At 52.6% G+C, this 14,875-nt stretch overlaps 2 protein-coding genes across 6 annotated transcripts in view; one reads left to right on the forward strand and one right to left on the reverse strand.

Annotated features, from left to right (window-relative positions):
* Positions 1-4,326, forward strand: part of VWA5B2 (von Willebrand factor A domain containing 5B2) — a 62,304-nt gene extending 57,978 nt beyond the window's left edge. For all 4 annotated transcript variants that reach the window (XM_077348210.1, XM_077348209.1, XM_077348212.1 and 1 more), the window contains 4 exons: positions 1,118-1,183; positions 1,841-1,910; positions 2,482-2,593; positions 3,612-4,326. In XM_077348210.1, coding sequence (XP_077204325.1) covers positions 1,118-1,183; positions 1,841-1,910; positions 2,482-2,593; positions 3,612-4,277 — 914 coding nt within the window. In that variant the 3' untranslated portion in view covers positions 4,278-4,326. The remainder of the gene's footprint in view (positions 1-1,117; positions 1,184-1,840; positions 1,911-2,481; positions 2,594-3,611) is intronic.
* A 1,381-nt stretch (positions 4,327-5,707) lies between these two features.
* ALG3 (ALG3 alpha-1,3- mannosyltransferase) lies at positions 5,708-14,831 on the reverse strand. Of its 2 annotated transcripts, none has more exons than XM_077348214.1 (9): positions 14,629-14,831; positions 13,265-13,364; positions 12,610-12,757; positions 10,886-11,046; positions 9,917-10,037; positions 8,067-8,272; positions 7,576-7,653; positions 7,260-7,403; positions 5,708-6,102 (listed from the first exon to the last, which is right to left on the reverse strand). In XM_077348214.1, exons 1-9 carry the CDS (start codon positions 14,825-14,827, stop codon positions 5,937-5,939), a joined length of 1,323 nt encoding a protein of 440 aa, XP_077204329.1. In that variant the 5' UTR covers positions 14,828-14,831; the 3' UTR covers positions 5,708-5,936. The 2 variants fall into 2 exon arrangements, with proteins under 2 accessions (XP_077204329.1, XP_077204330.1); XM_077348215.1 differs by having other exon boundaries at positions 13,265-13,415; positions 14,629-14,742.
* Between the last annotated feature and the right edge of the window lie 44 nt (positions 14,832-14,875).

Below are 14,875 nucleotides of genomic sequence, written 5' to 3' on the forward strand. Positions count from 1 at the left end.
TAAAGGTAAAGGTATCCCCTGTGCAAGCACCGAGTCATGTCTGACCCTTGGGGTGACGCCCTCCAGCGTTTTCATGGCAGACTCAATACGGGGTGGTTTGCCAGTGCCTTCCCCAGTCATTACCGTTTACCCCCCAGCAAGCTGGGTACTCATTTTACTGACCTCAGAAGGATGGAAGTCAACTTTGAGCCGGCTGCTGGGATCGAACTCCCAGCCTCACGGTCAGAGCTTCAGACAGCATGTCGGCTGCCTTACCACCCTGCAACAGTGAGCTAAATATAAGCATACCGTGTGCTGGGCGGTAAAGAAGCCAAATGCAATCTTGGGCTCTATCAACAGAGGCACAACATCAAAATCACAAGATCTCATAGTCCTGCTATATACCGTATTGGCCAGATCGCACCTAGAGTCCTGTGTACAATTCCAGAGGCCTCACATCAAAAAGGATGTGGAGAAAATGGAGAGGGTGCAGAGGAGAAAGACAAGTATGATCCAGGGCCTGGGGACCAAGCCCTGTTAGGAAAGGCTGAGGTCCGCCTGGAGGAGGTTGAGAGGGGACAGGATGGCTGCCTTTAAACAGTGTTTAAACAGGAATTAGATAAATTCGGGGAGGATCGGTCTATGAATGGCTACTAGCCATGGTGATGAGGGGGAACATCCAGATTCAGAAGCACTAATCCCCTGAATCCTCAAACCTAGAAGGGAATATCATGGGAAGGCCTCAGCCTCTATGCCCTGTCCTTAGCCCCTGAGGCAGAGGCCTTCCCCTGATGTTGCCTCCTAGCTCAAGAATTAACCATCTAGAACAGGGGTAGTCAACCTGTGGTCCTCCAGATGCTCATGGGCTACAATTCCCATGAGCCCCTGCCAGCATTTGCTGGCAGAGGCTCATGGGAATTGTAGTCCATGAACATCTGGAGGACCACAGGTTGACTACCCCTGATCTAGAATACTGCTCCACAGTACCTCCTGATTTCAATGTCATTCCCGCTTTGCATACTGTGAGCCTGCTGGAGCTTTGCCAATTTTATACTTGTTAGGTAGCCTGCTGACAAAATGGTGCTCCCCAAATGGTCAGCTTTTTGAACTACTGTGTTTTCCCCCCTTTCTTCCCCAGAAGACATCCCTCCTTCTCCTCTTAACGTCCGTCCTGTGTCCCGTGAAAAGCAAAACTGCTCCGAGGGTAAGGCCATGTTGTCAGAGGATCCAGATAGGAATATTTAGGGCTGGGTCTTCCCTTGAACTTAATGAAACGTTGTTAAATGTGAGAACAGAATGCTTTTGTTTACATTGTGTATATTTTTGTTCTTTTACCAAACTTTGGAAGGGAGCAGTGCTAGACAAAACACTTCCTTTAGGGGTGAGGCTGCCAATCTCCAGGTGGGGCCTGGAGATCTCTTCCAGACAACAGATCAATTCCCCTGGCCAAAATGGCCTTACAGCATTATGCCCCACAAAGTGGTATGATGGTTAAGAGCGGGTTCAATGAGCCGCACCTCCAGATGCAGCCTGCTAGGTAACCTTGGGCTAGTCACAGTCCTGTTAGAGCTGTTTATACAGTTCTCTCAGAGCTCTTTCTGCCTCACCTACTTCACAGGGTGTCTGTTGTGGGGAGCTACTTTGATACTACTCTGGGCAGTGAAAAGCAGGGCATAAGAACAACTCTTGTTCTAAGTTCCCTCCATCCCCAAATCTCGAGAAATTTCCCAACCAGGAGCTAGCAACCCTGTTTGGGGGAGTTCCTTTGAATCAAACCATGGCCCTGTGATTGAGCCAGAATTGTAAAAAGCCCTGAGGAAAGATAGTACTGTCCTAATGTGTCTCTTTTGTGCTGTTGTAGGTATTGATCCCAGCCCCTCTCCTGTCTCTGTGGGATCCCAGAAGTCAGTGGAGAACTTTGTAAGCTCCAGGTAAATCTTTCAAAGCTCACTGGGAAGCTGGGAATGATACGTGGGAAAGTTGTTCTTAGAGAATATTGGCACTAGGGGTTTCAGCATGCTCAGCTTAAGAACATCAGAAGAGCCCTGCTGGCTCAGACCAGGGGTCCACCTACTCCAGCCTCCTGTCTCACACAGCAGCCAACCAGTTCCTCTGGAGGGCCAGCAACAGGGCAGAGAGGCCGAGGCCTTCCTAAGAACATCAGAAGGGCCCTGCAGGATCAGACCAGTGATCCCTCTAATCCAGCCTCCTGCCTCAGTGGCAAACCCGTTCTTCTGAAGAACCAACAACTGGGCAGTCCCACTTACCACGCAGGGTGTCTGTTGGGGGAGAGGAAAGGAAGGTGATTGTAAACTGCTTTGAGACTCCTTCAGGTAGTAAAAAGCAGGACACAAAAAACCCTGCCTTTGCCAGCAGAGGATGCATCAATTTAATGGCTTTTGTGTCTTGGTTGGGCATCCAACTGGCTTGTTTTGAACCTTGCCTGTCCGATCCAGCAAAGCAGTTCGTGTTAATGGCATTTAACAGTTTTCCTTTCCGCAGGTTCAGCATCAGCCAGAGACGGGGGCAAGGCTTGGCGCTCCGACCACAATGCCTGACTCCCCCAAGCGAACTGTCCTCACCTGACAGTGCCATTCACGACTACCTTCCGTTGGTAAGGACCCCCAAGGGCCTCAATAACAACAGCACCGTTGTAAACTCCACTGGTGCACATTCGCTGTATCACAACCCACTTGATCTCTGTGACTGACAGAATTTGTGGCAGGGGAAGAGCCTCCGTCACAGCTCACTTCTGCAGATACAGCAAGCACATGAGCCTGTGTGTTCTCGTATCGTGGAGAGCAGGGTGAACAGACGCTGAATGGCAATAGCTGCATTGGTAATGAGACAGGAAACCTAGGTCTTGATTCAGTCCAGGAGGATGCATTGGCCTGAGCTTTATTAGTTGCAGTTCTGTATAACATACTTCATCCAATAACGACTGCTGTTGTCATTTGGCATCTGAATTTACCCCTCTCACATTCTCCCTGTATCAGCAGTGACTCATGAAAGCTCCACCACTGCTATAAATTTGGTTATTCTTTATTCATTTGATTTATATACCGCCCCTCATGACGACATGCTGATGGACTCTTGCTCTATTCTACTGCTGGACAGACTCACACGGCGACCCATCTTGAGCTAGCTCAGCCTTTCTTAATTTGTTTACTGTTGAGAAAACACGGAAAACCTTCTTCGGGCTTTGAGAAACCCCAGAAGTGGCGCAATTGTGCAGAATATGGTTGGGAAGCAGAGCTGTGGACACGCCTACCTGGGGCCCCTCCCACTCTATCATTGGCCATTTTGGATGGGGAGGTGGCCAACAAGACCATATATGGTCATATCACCCAATAACAGTTTGCCAAATTCTTAAAATATAATAAGAATTAATTCATTCCCGCCCATGCAGGAAACCCTTCCAGGGCCATTGAGAAACCCCAGGGTTTCACAAAACCCTGGTTGAGAAAGCCGGATCTAGCTCGATGATGGTAATGCACAAAGTGGGCCAGCGCACCTGGACTCATGCCCTCCTTCTGAACGGGCTTAGTCTGCCCCTGGAGACTCTGTGAGCACAGGCTCCCCCTGGAGCCCTGAAATCCAGTGAACTCACACCTGCTTTTCCCCCGCGACAGGTGCACCTACAGCAGGCCCCAGGCATGTTCCAGCTGAGCGAGAGCTTCTCGGAGGTCGTTCAGATCCCCCTGGACCGCTTGCGCCGGGCCTCCCCCTACGCCTCCCACCGCGCCAGCCTCAGCCCCGCCTCCAGCACATCCCCCTGGGCGTTGATCGCCAAGAGAAGCCCCAAGGCGATGGCAAACCCGCCTTTCCCGGACGGCGGCGAGGAAGCCGTCTTGGGCACAAGCAAAGAGGGGGCCACGGAGCCGGGCTCGCCACACTCCCAGAGCACCTGCTCGGAGGTGCTGAGCGCCGCCGTGTGGGCCCAGGCGGACAGCGGGCGGGGCTCCGAGACCGATGCCTGCGACCACTCGCCCGACGCCTCAGAGGCCAGCCTCAGCCTGCAGGAAGCGGGGCTGGAGGCAGAGGAGGGCGACCTGGAGAGCGTTAGCTGGGCTACGGCAGTGGCGTTGGCGTGGCTGGAGCACCGCTGCGCCGGCTTCTTCGTGGAGTGGGAGCTGCTGGCCGCCAAGGCCGACGCCTGGCTGCGGAGCCAGCAGCTGCCGGAAGGCGTGGATGTCGCTGCCCTGAAGGGGGCCGCGCGGCAGCTCTTCCTGCTGCTCCGCCACTGGGATGAGAACATCCAGCTGAACGTGCTGTGCTACGACCCAAATAACGTGTGAGGGCAGGGGGCGGGGCTTCGACCAGGCGGGTGACAATAAAAAGGATCGATTCAGAGCTGGCAGCGTCTCGGCCATATTCTTTCCTAGCCTGGCTTTGGGGTTGCGCCTGCAGGACTATGATGTTGAAAGTGCCTTGTTGGGTTCGCAGATGATGTTTAGAGGTTATTGGCCACGGCCTGCCTCTCCAAGTCTCAAGCCTGGAGCTTCCTAGGTGGTTTCCCATCCGAGGACTAAACAGGGCCAACTTAGCTTGACAGGGGTGGTCGGCCTCTGCATAGCAACCCTGCACTCTCTCGTTTGTTCTTTAAAATCTGCACAGCCAGTCACATCTCCCGCGGCCAATCAGAAGCCTTGCTGGGCAAATGACCCAGATGACCCTGCCCACATCTGTATAAACACTTGCCAGGCGCCAGCGAGCAAGCGTGGTGTAGTGGCTAAGAGCGGCAGCGGCTTCTAATCTGGCGACCCAGGTTTGATTCCCCGCTCCTCCTCCACTTGCAGTCAGCTGGGTGACCTTGGGCTCTGCACAGTCCTGGTAGTGCCTTTCTCACCAAGCAGCTCTCTCAGCCTCGCCTACCTGCTGTTGGGAGAAGGGAAGCCAATTGTAAGCCACTCTGTAAGCTTTCGGATAGTCAAAAGCAGGGTATAAAAAACAATTCTTCAGAAAAAGGTGTTAGCGTGGGCCTTACATGAATTAATCAAATCTGGCTGGGGGCCATTCACTGGCATAAAATCAGTTTCAGAGGCTTATGTTTTCAAAGGTTACAGAAGAAAGGTTGTGGGGAGAGATCCTATAGTCCAAGGGTAGTCAACCTGTGGTCCTCCAGATGTCCATGGACTACAATTCCCATGAGCCCCTGCCAGCAAATGCTGGCAGGGGCTCATGGGAATTGTAGTCCATGGACATCTGGAGGACCACAGGTTGACTACCCCTGCTATAGTCAACAGTTAAAGGTATACGCTGAGACTGAGGATAGGAAATATTTGCTGGAAAAGCCTCAAGCTAGCAATTGTTGCTTCTAGAGAGTTCAGGCAAAGATCTGGGCTGTCGGGAGTCACATCTAACAAAGGGAGTTTCCACTCTCAAAAGCTCACCCCCCAACCTGATAAGTCACGTGCTTACATTTAAGATTTATGTAACTTTCCCCCTATCGGGTTACGGACAACTTATGGCAATCACGTAAGTTTTTCCAGGCAAAAAACAAGCAGAGGAGGTTGGCCCTCGCCTGCCTCTGGTAGCAACTCTGGGCTTCCTTAGAAGTCTCCCAACTAAGGACTAGCCAGGGCCAGCCCTGCTCAGCTCCCCAGAGCTGACAAAATCTGGCCAGTCTGCCCCATCTAAGGCAGGGCATCTGGAACAGGACAAGTTCCTTTCAAAGTTGTGATTCAGCGGCGGTTCATCATCCAAAATACCATCAAGAGGCCTCGGACCGGGGGCCAGCAGCTTTTTATTGTACACCACCGGAATACTAGCAGGTGTGCATTTTTGCATCCTTCTCACCACCACCCTTCCAGCCAGACACCGGGGCCAGAAGGCCACGGCAGCTCTGAGCCAGAGACTCCGAGAGGGACGGGAACCCGACTGGAAGCGTCTCTTCCACAGCCACGTCCAACCCGAGGCCGGCCTCTGCAGGCGGCCAGGCTGTTCCTGTCCGGTCCTTATTCCACCTTTTTCGAAGGCCGCCTTCCTTCCTCCGGAGAGGACGCCGTGCCGTACCAGAGCTGTGCAAGGATGACGCCGTGGCACAGGTGGAGGGAGACGGAACTGTAGACTGTCGAAGGGTAAGTGTTCCAGGAAAGCTCAATCAGGCCTAGGAGCAGGACCCTGCAGAAGAGGAGGGAGCGGAGGCCAGAGGCAGGCTTATTAATTAAATAATGAATTAGAAGATTTATATGCCACCACTCCCAGCAAGCTGGCTCAGGGAGCTCAGCAATGCAGTAATAATTACGTAGAAAAGGAAAACCTTTAAACCGTTCCAATAGTCATTAAAACAATTCAAACAATTGCTGAGCTTTTTCCTTGAAGGGCTGCAGGGGCCTTCTTCATTTCCTTATTCAGGAGCCAACTGCCCTTTCCTCTAGAGTAGACCTTTTAACCTTTTGACTGTAGAGGAGCTCCTGAAACAATTTTTCAGGCTTCAAGGAGGCCAGGAACTGGACCGTATGTGATCAGCTGGCCCCACATCCCAGCCATGTCCCCGGAAGTGGCACGTCACAGCAAGTGACATCACCACCCATGTGGACAGGCAGGCTCAAGGGGGCTTTGGTTCTTGAAAGCTTATGCCCTGAGAATCTTCAGAGCTTTGATTCTCCAAAGCTTTCTGGTCCTAAGGGTGCTCCTGGACTCTGCATTCAGAGGCTCTAATCCTCTGAATCCCAGAGCCAGGAGCCAACATCAGAGGAAGGCCTTGGCCTAATATGCCCAGTGGTTGAATTGGTTGGCCACTGTGTGAGGCAGGATCCTGGGCTAAACTGACCGCTGTTCTGATCCAGCAGGGCTCTTCTGGTGTTCTTATGAAGGCCTCAGCCTTTCTGCCCTGTTTCTAGACTTCTAGAGCAGGGGTAGTCAACCTGTGGTCCTCCAGATGTTCATGGACTACAATTCCCATGAGCCCCTGCCAGCATTCGCTGGCAGGGGCTCATGGAAATTGTAGTCCATGAACATCTGGAGGACCACAGGTTGACTACCCCTGCTCTAGAGGAACTGGTTGGCCACTCTGTGAGACAGGAGGCTGTATGAGATGTACGCCGCTTTATACTAAACTGTATGAGATGTACGCCACTTTATACTCCCCTGGCCCATCAAGGTCAGTATTGTCTACTCAGGCCGGCAGCAGCTCTCCAAGGTCTCGGACAGAGATTTTTCCACCCCACCTGCTCCCTGGCCATGGGGAGGACTGAACCTGGGACCTTTTGCACACCAAGCAGATGCTCCAGCACAGAGACACAGCCCTCCCTCCAGGACCCCCCACCGGTGCTTACTTGAGCAGGTGAGCCGGTTTCTGGGCTGGCATGCACCACAGCAGGTAGGGCAGCGTGTGGAAGTACCAGACGTAGAACTGGTAGTGCAGGGAACGGCTGAAGCAGACTCCGATGAAGTTGGACGTGAAGAGAGCATAAACTATCTGTGGCCTTCGGTTAAGGGGAGACCACACCACACGGCACTTGTAGGGCCACGTCTTGGGCAGGACGGTGGGCCCAGACCCAACCTCAGTATGGCCCGTCAGCTCTTCCTCCTTCCCCCGCCAAACCAAACCCACCCCACGGGGCCCGGCCCTCACGTCGTGGGAAAAGGATATGGTTGGCTGAGAGAGGCTGAGGAGGGCTTTTCCTCTTGGCTGGGTCCTTCAAGAGTGACCAGACGCTTTCCCCTGATCTGCCAGGAGGGGGAGACAGAAGAACGACTGTTGTCCTCTTTCGGTATTGCTGAGAAAGACGGCTCCCTGCCCCAACTCATAATCAACTCATTTCATCTATTGATTTGGACGGTCACAGACCAGGATATAAAAATGAGACATGGTAGAACTTTAAGATTTTAAAAACTCATTGGGGTGTGTGGAAAATAAACTGGCCCCTGTCAAGGATTCATATTCAACTTATTTTCCATGCTGGGCAGTTCCACCTTCTGGATCCCGGGGAGCTAAGACTGGACTCACCTGCCTGATCCAAGAAACCTCTCTTTTTATCGGATTGTGTTAGAAGAAGGCTTAAAGGCCCCCTTTGAGATTCCTGTCCCCTCCGTAGCTTTCTTCCCCTCCCTTGAACGCAAGCGGCTTGCTTCCTCCTTACCTGTGCCACCTGTTTAGTGCAAAGAGCCCCAGGACGGTCAGGTGAGCGACCAGCAGCCCCGTGTGGAATGCTCGGTGCTGGAAAACCTCTTCCGGCAAGAACCGCCAATTGACCGTCCACTGGAAGAGGAACTGGCGGCCCAGGTCGAAGGAACGGGTCAGGTACCCCACCGGGTTGGCCAGCAGGAATGGCAGCCCCAGGCCCACCTGCAAGGAAGACACGGGCGCTTTGAGGCTTCCACGTTAGGAAGGGATCGGCAGGAAAGACGGCATATAAATATTATACTAAATAAGAACTTTGTAAGCATGAACTCTTGAGATCCTGGGAGTTGTGGGCAGAGTTGTAAGCGGGAAAGCCCTGTGTTTTTTCATCGGTGTCACGTCCCTGATCCCTTCATTTCTGTTTTAGCAAAAGGCAAATCTTATTCCGTAAAAAGGGGCAGGGGCTGGCAGGGGCTCATGGGAATTGTAGTCCATGGCCACCTCTGAACTAGAAACACAGCAGAGCAGGAGAACTGGTTCAAGGGAATTGCTCAAGGGAACTGCAGTCCAGGGCAATGCCTACTGTAAAGAAATGCCTCGGAAACCTACGAGAATTCGCTTTCAGAGCTGCCTCTGGAAGAAGAAGAAGAAGAAGAAGAAGAGGAAGAAGAGGAAGAAGAGGAAGAAGAAGAAGAAGAAGAAGAAGAAGAAGAGGAAGAAGAGGAAGAAGAAGAAGAAGAAGAGAAGAAGAAGAAGAAGAGAAGAAGAGAAGAAGAAGAGGAAGAGGAAGAGGAAGAGGAAGAAGAAGAAAAAGAAAAAGAAGAAAAAGAAGAAGAAGAAGGAGAAGAAGAGAAGAAGAAGAAGAAGAGAAGAAGAGTTGGTTCTTATATGCCACTTTTCTCTACCTGAAGGAGTCTCAAAGGGGCTTACATATGCCTTCCCTTTCCTCTCCCCACAAGAGACACCCTGTGGGGTGGGTGAGGCTGAGAGAGCCCTGAAATCACTGCCCAGTCAGAGCAGTTTCATCAGTGCTGTGACTAGCCCAAGGTCACCCAGCTGGCTGCATGTGGGGGAGTGCAGAATCGAACCCGGCTTGCCAGATTAGAAGTCCACACTCCTAACTACTACACCAAACTGACCTGAACAGCTTGTGTCATTCTCTCCTCTACTTTACCCTCACAACAACCCTGTGAGGTGGGTTAAGTTTAGGCTGTGCACCTCTCTGATCCGGGGAAGGTGTCATTGACGCCTGACCTGCTCCTGGCATGGACAGGGCTCAACCCCCTGACTAGCAACCACCCCCACGTGCAAGAACCGGTCCCTTGGAGCCTCGCCCTCAGCCCCACAACAGAGTCTGACCACCTGAGTCCCCCTGTCTACGTTACGCTATGGCCCCGATCTATAAAGGGCAACCTTTTTGAGCCAGCCTTTGAATTCGGACACAGCTCCCAAAACAGCTGCCACAAAATGGCTGCCACAGGGGGCGGAGCCAGCTGGCTGCCGCCGCTTCACTTACGTAATGCAGTGCGGATCCTTGGATTGTGGAGGCAGCCTTTGCCAAAACAACATTTAAACAAAATCTTCACAGCCAACCAAGAGTCCCTACCTGGCTCCACCCACTCCCCAAAATCAACAGCACCAAAAAAGGCGCTGGCAGGTAATACAGCACCCATGAGCGCCACGTTGCAGACCCCACCCTAGTGTGCCACTATACACGCCGACTGGACGGGGCCTTCAGAACCACAACGAGAGTCCTCTTCTAATCAAGCCGCGTGAATCCCTTTGGACCAGGCCAGGCGGGGGCTGCAGCCTGCTCGGCCCTTCTGACCGGCTCCTACGTAGAGCCCTGCGCCCCGCCCCCCCTCTTACCTGCAGGAGGGCGCATATGGCAAGCTTGCGAAGGGTGCCCGGAAGGCCGAAGCGCAGCAGCAGGAGGAAGAGGAGGCCCGGTGCGAAGAGCAGGATGTTCATTTTCACAGACACAGCCAGGCTGGAGGAGGAGAGACACGTCAACGCGTGAGGCTGCCGTCTTCTGAATCGGGGCCATCGGATTCAGTATGGCCGACTCAGACTGGCAGCGGAAGACCCAGAGGTCTTCCACATCAGCTGCTGCCCAGGCCTTTTTGGACTGGAGATGCCGGGGATTGAACTGGGATCCTGGAAGCTCTGGGACTGGCCCGCACCCCCAATATTCAAGCAGGGCACAAGGGCTCTTGGGAACAGAATACAGGCCGTATGCTGTTATTATAACAAAGCTGAAGAAGTCTCACAGTGAAACTAGACGTTACCGAGGAGTCTAGTGTTGGTCTGAGGATATTTAAAGTCGCTGAAGACAAGAATGTCTCCCTGTGTTTAATGTTAACCTCTAGTAGGAACCTCTAGTAGGAATCTAGTAGGAATCTTTCTGTTAACTGCAAGATTTATTGAGCAGTGCGGTTTTTCTCCCAGCTTGCATTTCCATTTTGTTATCTTGATTTTCATCAAAATCCTGGCTTCCCTGCCTGTGACACCAGTCAAATAGTCACCATTTGACATCAGCCCTGCTCCCACTGGAAAATCAGAGGCAGCTTTCACTACTTTGGATATCCAAGGTTTTAAAACATCAATTGCTATTATTTTGTATGTATTGTTACCCATCCTGAGAGCCTTCAGGGAAGGGGGGTAGAAATAATTTTTATTGTTATTAATATTATTACAATGGCATCAATTAAAATCAGGCTGCCGGCCTGAGTAGACAATGCTGACTTTGATGGACTGAAGGCCTGACTCAGTATGAAGCAGCTTCATGCATTTGCCTTCAATGGATCAACCAGCTCCCAACCCACCCAGGGGTCTCACCTGTAGCAGAAGCATCCCCAAGACCACCGGTCCTCCAGGAAAAGGTTGACTGCCAGAAAGAGGATCGCCATGGCAACGGGGTCGTTGAAGAGGCGCAGGACGAAGATAGAGTGGATCCGGTAGGAGGCGCAGCACATGAAGAAGAACACATAAGGAGGCACCTGTGGGAAGAGGGCGCCGTTGAGTCCCCAGACCCGTCTCCAGGGAAACGCCACCTACCATAGTGACTTGATACCTGTCTTACAGGTGCACCAATGGGATGAAATTAATTCAAAAGAATTTTCGGCTAAATATCCGGAAAAAGTTCTCGACAGTAAGAGCGGTTCCTCAGTAGAACAGGCTTCCTCGGGAGGTGGTGGGTTCTCCTTCTTTGGAAGTTTTTAAGCAGAGGCTAGAGAGCCATCTGACAGAAATGCTGATTCTGGGAACTTAGGCAGATGGTGAGTGGCTGGGCAGAGGAGATTGTGTCTGAGCTTCGCTCTTGTGGCCCTTTCTTGCTTGCCCAGGGAAATGCCAATCACCACTTCAGGATCAGGAAGCAAATTTCCTCCAGGCCACACTGGCCAGCAATTCTGGATTTTGGGGAGAGGCATCATCTGGGCATAGAATTGGGGTCACTGTGGGTAGGCAGGTAGTTGTGAATTTCCTGCATTCTGCAAGGGTTGGACTAGATGACCCTGGAGTCCCCTCCCAACTCTCTGATTCTATGTCGTTACCCGCCTTGAGCTTCCCAGGAAGAGCAGGCGACAAAAATAAAGTTGTTTATTATTATTACTACCGCCATCAACACAGTGAAATCTCCTGAAACACAATTTCAGCATCCGTTACAACTGGAAGCTCCTTTGGGCTTAACCCTGACTCCGATTTTGAGGTTAGCAGGTAAAATGAGAAACAAATACAATTTGTTATACAAATACAATTTGTTATGTCGTGCGTGCAGAATTAGGATGAAAAACGACATACGAAGGTATTATTAAAAACACAAATCCACATTTGCAGTAACCTATGAAACGCCGTACCTACAAACCCCCAAGAATAACATTTACGATGACAAGTGCTAAGACCAAATGTATTCCAAGTCAGAGGGCCGACTTCAGTGGTCTAGTTATTGTTACACATACGTAACCTATCCCAACACGCAATCTCTTATTACTAGCAACTACTAGTAACTTCCTTACCAACAGCACTACTTGAGAAAATTCAGTATGTTTTGGATGTTCTTACATCAATATTTTTTACCCATTTCAGGAGTCATACACCACCTCCTGGGCCTTCATAAAATATTGTACATATTCTTGGGGCTATTACATGCAACATTTCGTAGGTTGCTATAAACATATTTTTCATGGTATCTTTGAATGTAGTTTTTAATCCTCATGCGCGCTGGACAACAAATAAGCGTGTTTGATTTAATTTTTTTATTTGCTCAACACTTGGGTTCCCGGCTTCTTTTTCAGATTGAGTTTTGGTTTTCATTTCTTCTTTCTAAAGTTACCTTGCAAGAAGCCTTCTGCATCAACAGACCGGGTGAAAACGAGAAATCGAAACCTCCGCCATGAACGCTCCCAGAATCTCTACCCCTCCACCCTCGCCCTCCCACCTCCCCTTGCTCTCTCTCGGCTTTAGCCTTCCCCTTCAGGACGTGCTTCACTGGGACCCCCCACCTGAGACCAGAGAAGGAATTGTCCTTCACGCTCCTTCCGACATCTCGCTCGCCTACTGACCTTATTGGTTCGGCTGTAGATGCGGAACACAAGTAGCAGCGTGGTGAGGTACAGGCCGGCAAAGAGGTACTGGGCCAGGCGGATGTTGGTGCCGCCGCTGGTGGCGTAGTACAAGCCCAGGAAGATGTAAACGAAGCCTGCTGGGTAACTGCAAAGAGAGAGAAAATGGGAGTGCTCAAGAGGACGGGGAAAGCTGCTTCTCCTCACACCCTGCAGAAGGTGCTGGAGGAGATACTCCCGTCCCAGGCCCACCCAGGAGAAGGAGGTGGAGCTCTGAGGCAGAGCATCTCCTAGGATCGCAGAAGGTCCCACATTCAGCCTCGGCATCGTCAGTTAAAAAGATCAGGCAGCAGGAGACGGGAAAGACCTCTGCCTGAGACCCTGGAAGCCACTTTGACTAGGCAGTACTCAGGGGAGGGGCTGTGGCTCCGAGGCAGAGCACCTGCTTGGCACGCAGAAGGTCCCAGGTTCAATCCCTGACATCTGCAGCTAAAAGGACCAGGCAGGAGGTGATGGGGAAGATCTACGCCTGTGACCCTGGAGAACCGCTGCCAGCCTGAGTAGACGATACTGACTCCGGAGGACCGAGGGCCTGATTCAAAATAAGGCAGCTTTGCAGGTTCAGTCTCCAGCCTCAGGAAGGCCTGGTACTCACACAAGAGGGCCAGTGTCCCCCTTCAGCTGGGTGTAATCCAGGGTCCCATTGACGACTCCCTCCACCTCATCCATGTAAGCTTTCCAGTCGATCTCCGTATCTAGAGGGAGAGCACAGGAGACGTCACACAGACTCCACTTCCGGGAAGGTTCTGTCCTAAAAGAAAAGCAATTAAACAAACTGCGGGGTCCCCACCTGAGCACCCCTCTTCCCGTGCCAAGTTCTCCCCTCGGTCACGGATACAGCTCCTCCCCAGTCTTGCTGCCACCCAGACAGTCTAATAAAGACATTCAGCAGCAGCTGCCACGATCACTTATGTTTGATTCTGGCTGGGTGTTCTCTCTCCCAGTTTATTATTATTTTAATTGCCCCTCTTCTGCCCTGCCCGTGAACTCCCTCTGTGTATCTGGTGCCCCCTCCTGCTGCCCCTTGGTGTCTGTACCCACCACCCTGCGTCTGGATCCCAAAGGTGCCTGCAGGCTCATAAAGTTTGGGGACCCCTGCATTATCTTGTTCTTGCTGCGTTATTTTCTAATTTCCTTACTACAATCGTATTGCCTCACTTTATTGTGTACCTTGCTGTGCCCCTATGGGAGGGGGGAGCCAAACTGCAGCTTTCCAGAGGCCCATGGACTACAATTCCCAGGTGCCCTTGCCAACCCATTGCAATTTTAAAAACATTTTGCAATCCACCTTGAGGCTAAGCAAGAAGCAGCACTGAGGTTTTGTACCCTGCTATTCACTACCAGAAAGAGTCTCAATGTGGCTTACAGTCACCTTTCCTTCCTCTCCCTGCAATAGACACCCTGTGAAAGAGGTGACGCTGAGAGAGCTCTGAGAGAACTGGGCCGGGCCCAAGGTCACCCAGCTGGCTGCCTGTTGGGAGGAGGAGTGGGGAACCCAAACCAATTTTCCAAACTAGAGGCCGCCACAGCAAGCCGGCTGTCAGAAAGCAAGGAACATTCACATCTGTTGTGGTTTCAATCACGGTGGTGAGTGTCCTGCCGAGTGCAGGGGGTTGGACTAGATGACCCAGGAGGTCCCTTCCAACTCTAGGATTCTCCGCTTATTCTATGAATCTGAGCAAGAACGAAGGCAGCTTAAGGCAACAGAGGCTTCCTGATACTTGACAGAGCCATGCTTTGGGTCTGCTTCTGCTCGGGGAGGCTCTCTTGGGCCATCGGGGCGATCAGGCGACGGGCAACCCCTAGGCAGGGGCTCATGGGAAATGTAGTCCATGGCCACCCCCACGCATCTAGGGAGAGGACCCCACCTCCGGCTCCCATCCCGGGCTGGTGCGGCCGCCCCCCGGCTGCCCCCCGCCCCTCCCCCGGCGGGAGGTGGCACCGCCGCGCCCCACTCACAGGCCACCCGCTGGATGACCCACTGGCTGACCCCCGCCTCGGCCAGGCACAGGCAGGCGGCCACCAGCGGCGTGTAGCGCGGCTCCAGCAGCACCTGCCGCTTCTCCTGCCACGCCCGCCGCAGGCTCGGCCGCCCCGACGGCGACCCCCCCGGCCCCGAGCCGCCCCGACGACGCGGCCCCGCCTGCCCCGCGGCCATCGCGCCCGGCCGCCGCTCGCCACGCCCCGCCCCGCCCCTTCCGGCGCC

Source organism: Paroedura picta, chromosome 8, assembly GCF_049243985.1.
Source record: "Paroedura picta isolate Pp20150507F chromosome 8, Ppicta_v3.0, whole genome shotgun sequence".
Classification (NCBI taxonomy): domain Eukaryota; kingdom Metazoa; phylum Chordata; class Lepidosauria; order Squamata; family Gekkonidae; genus Paroedura; species Paroedura picta.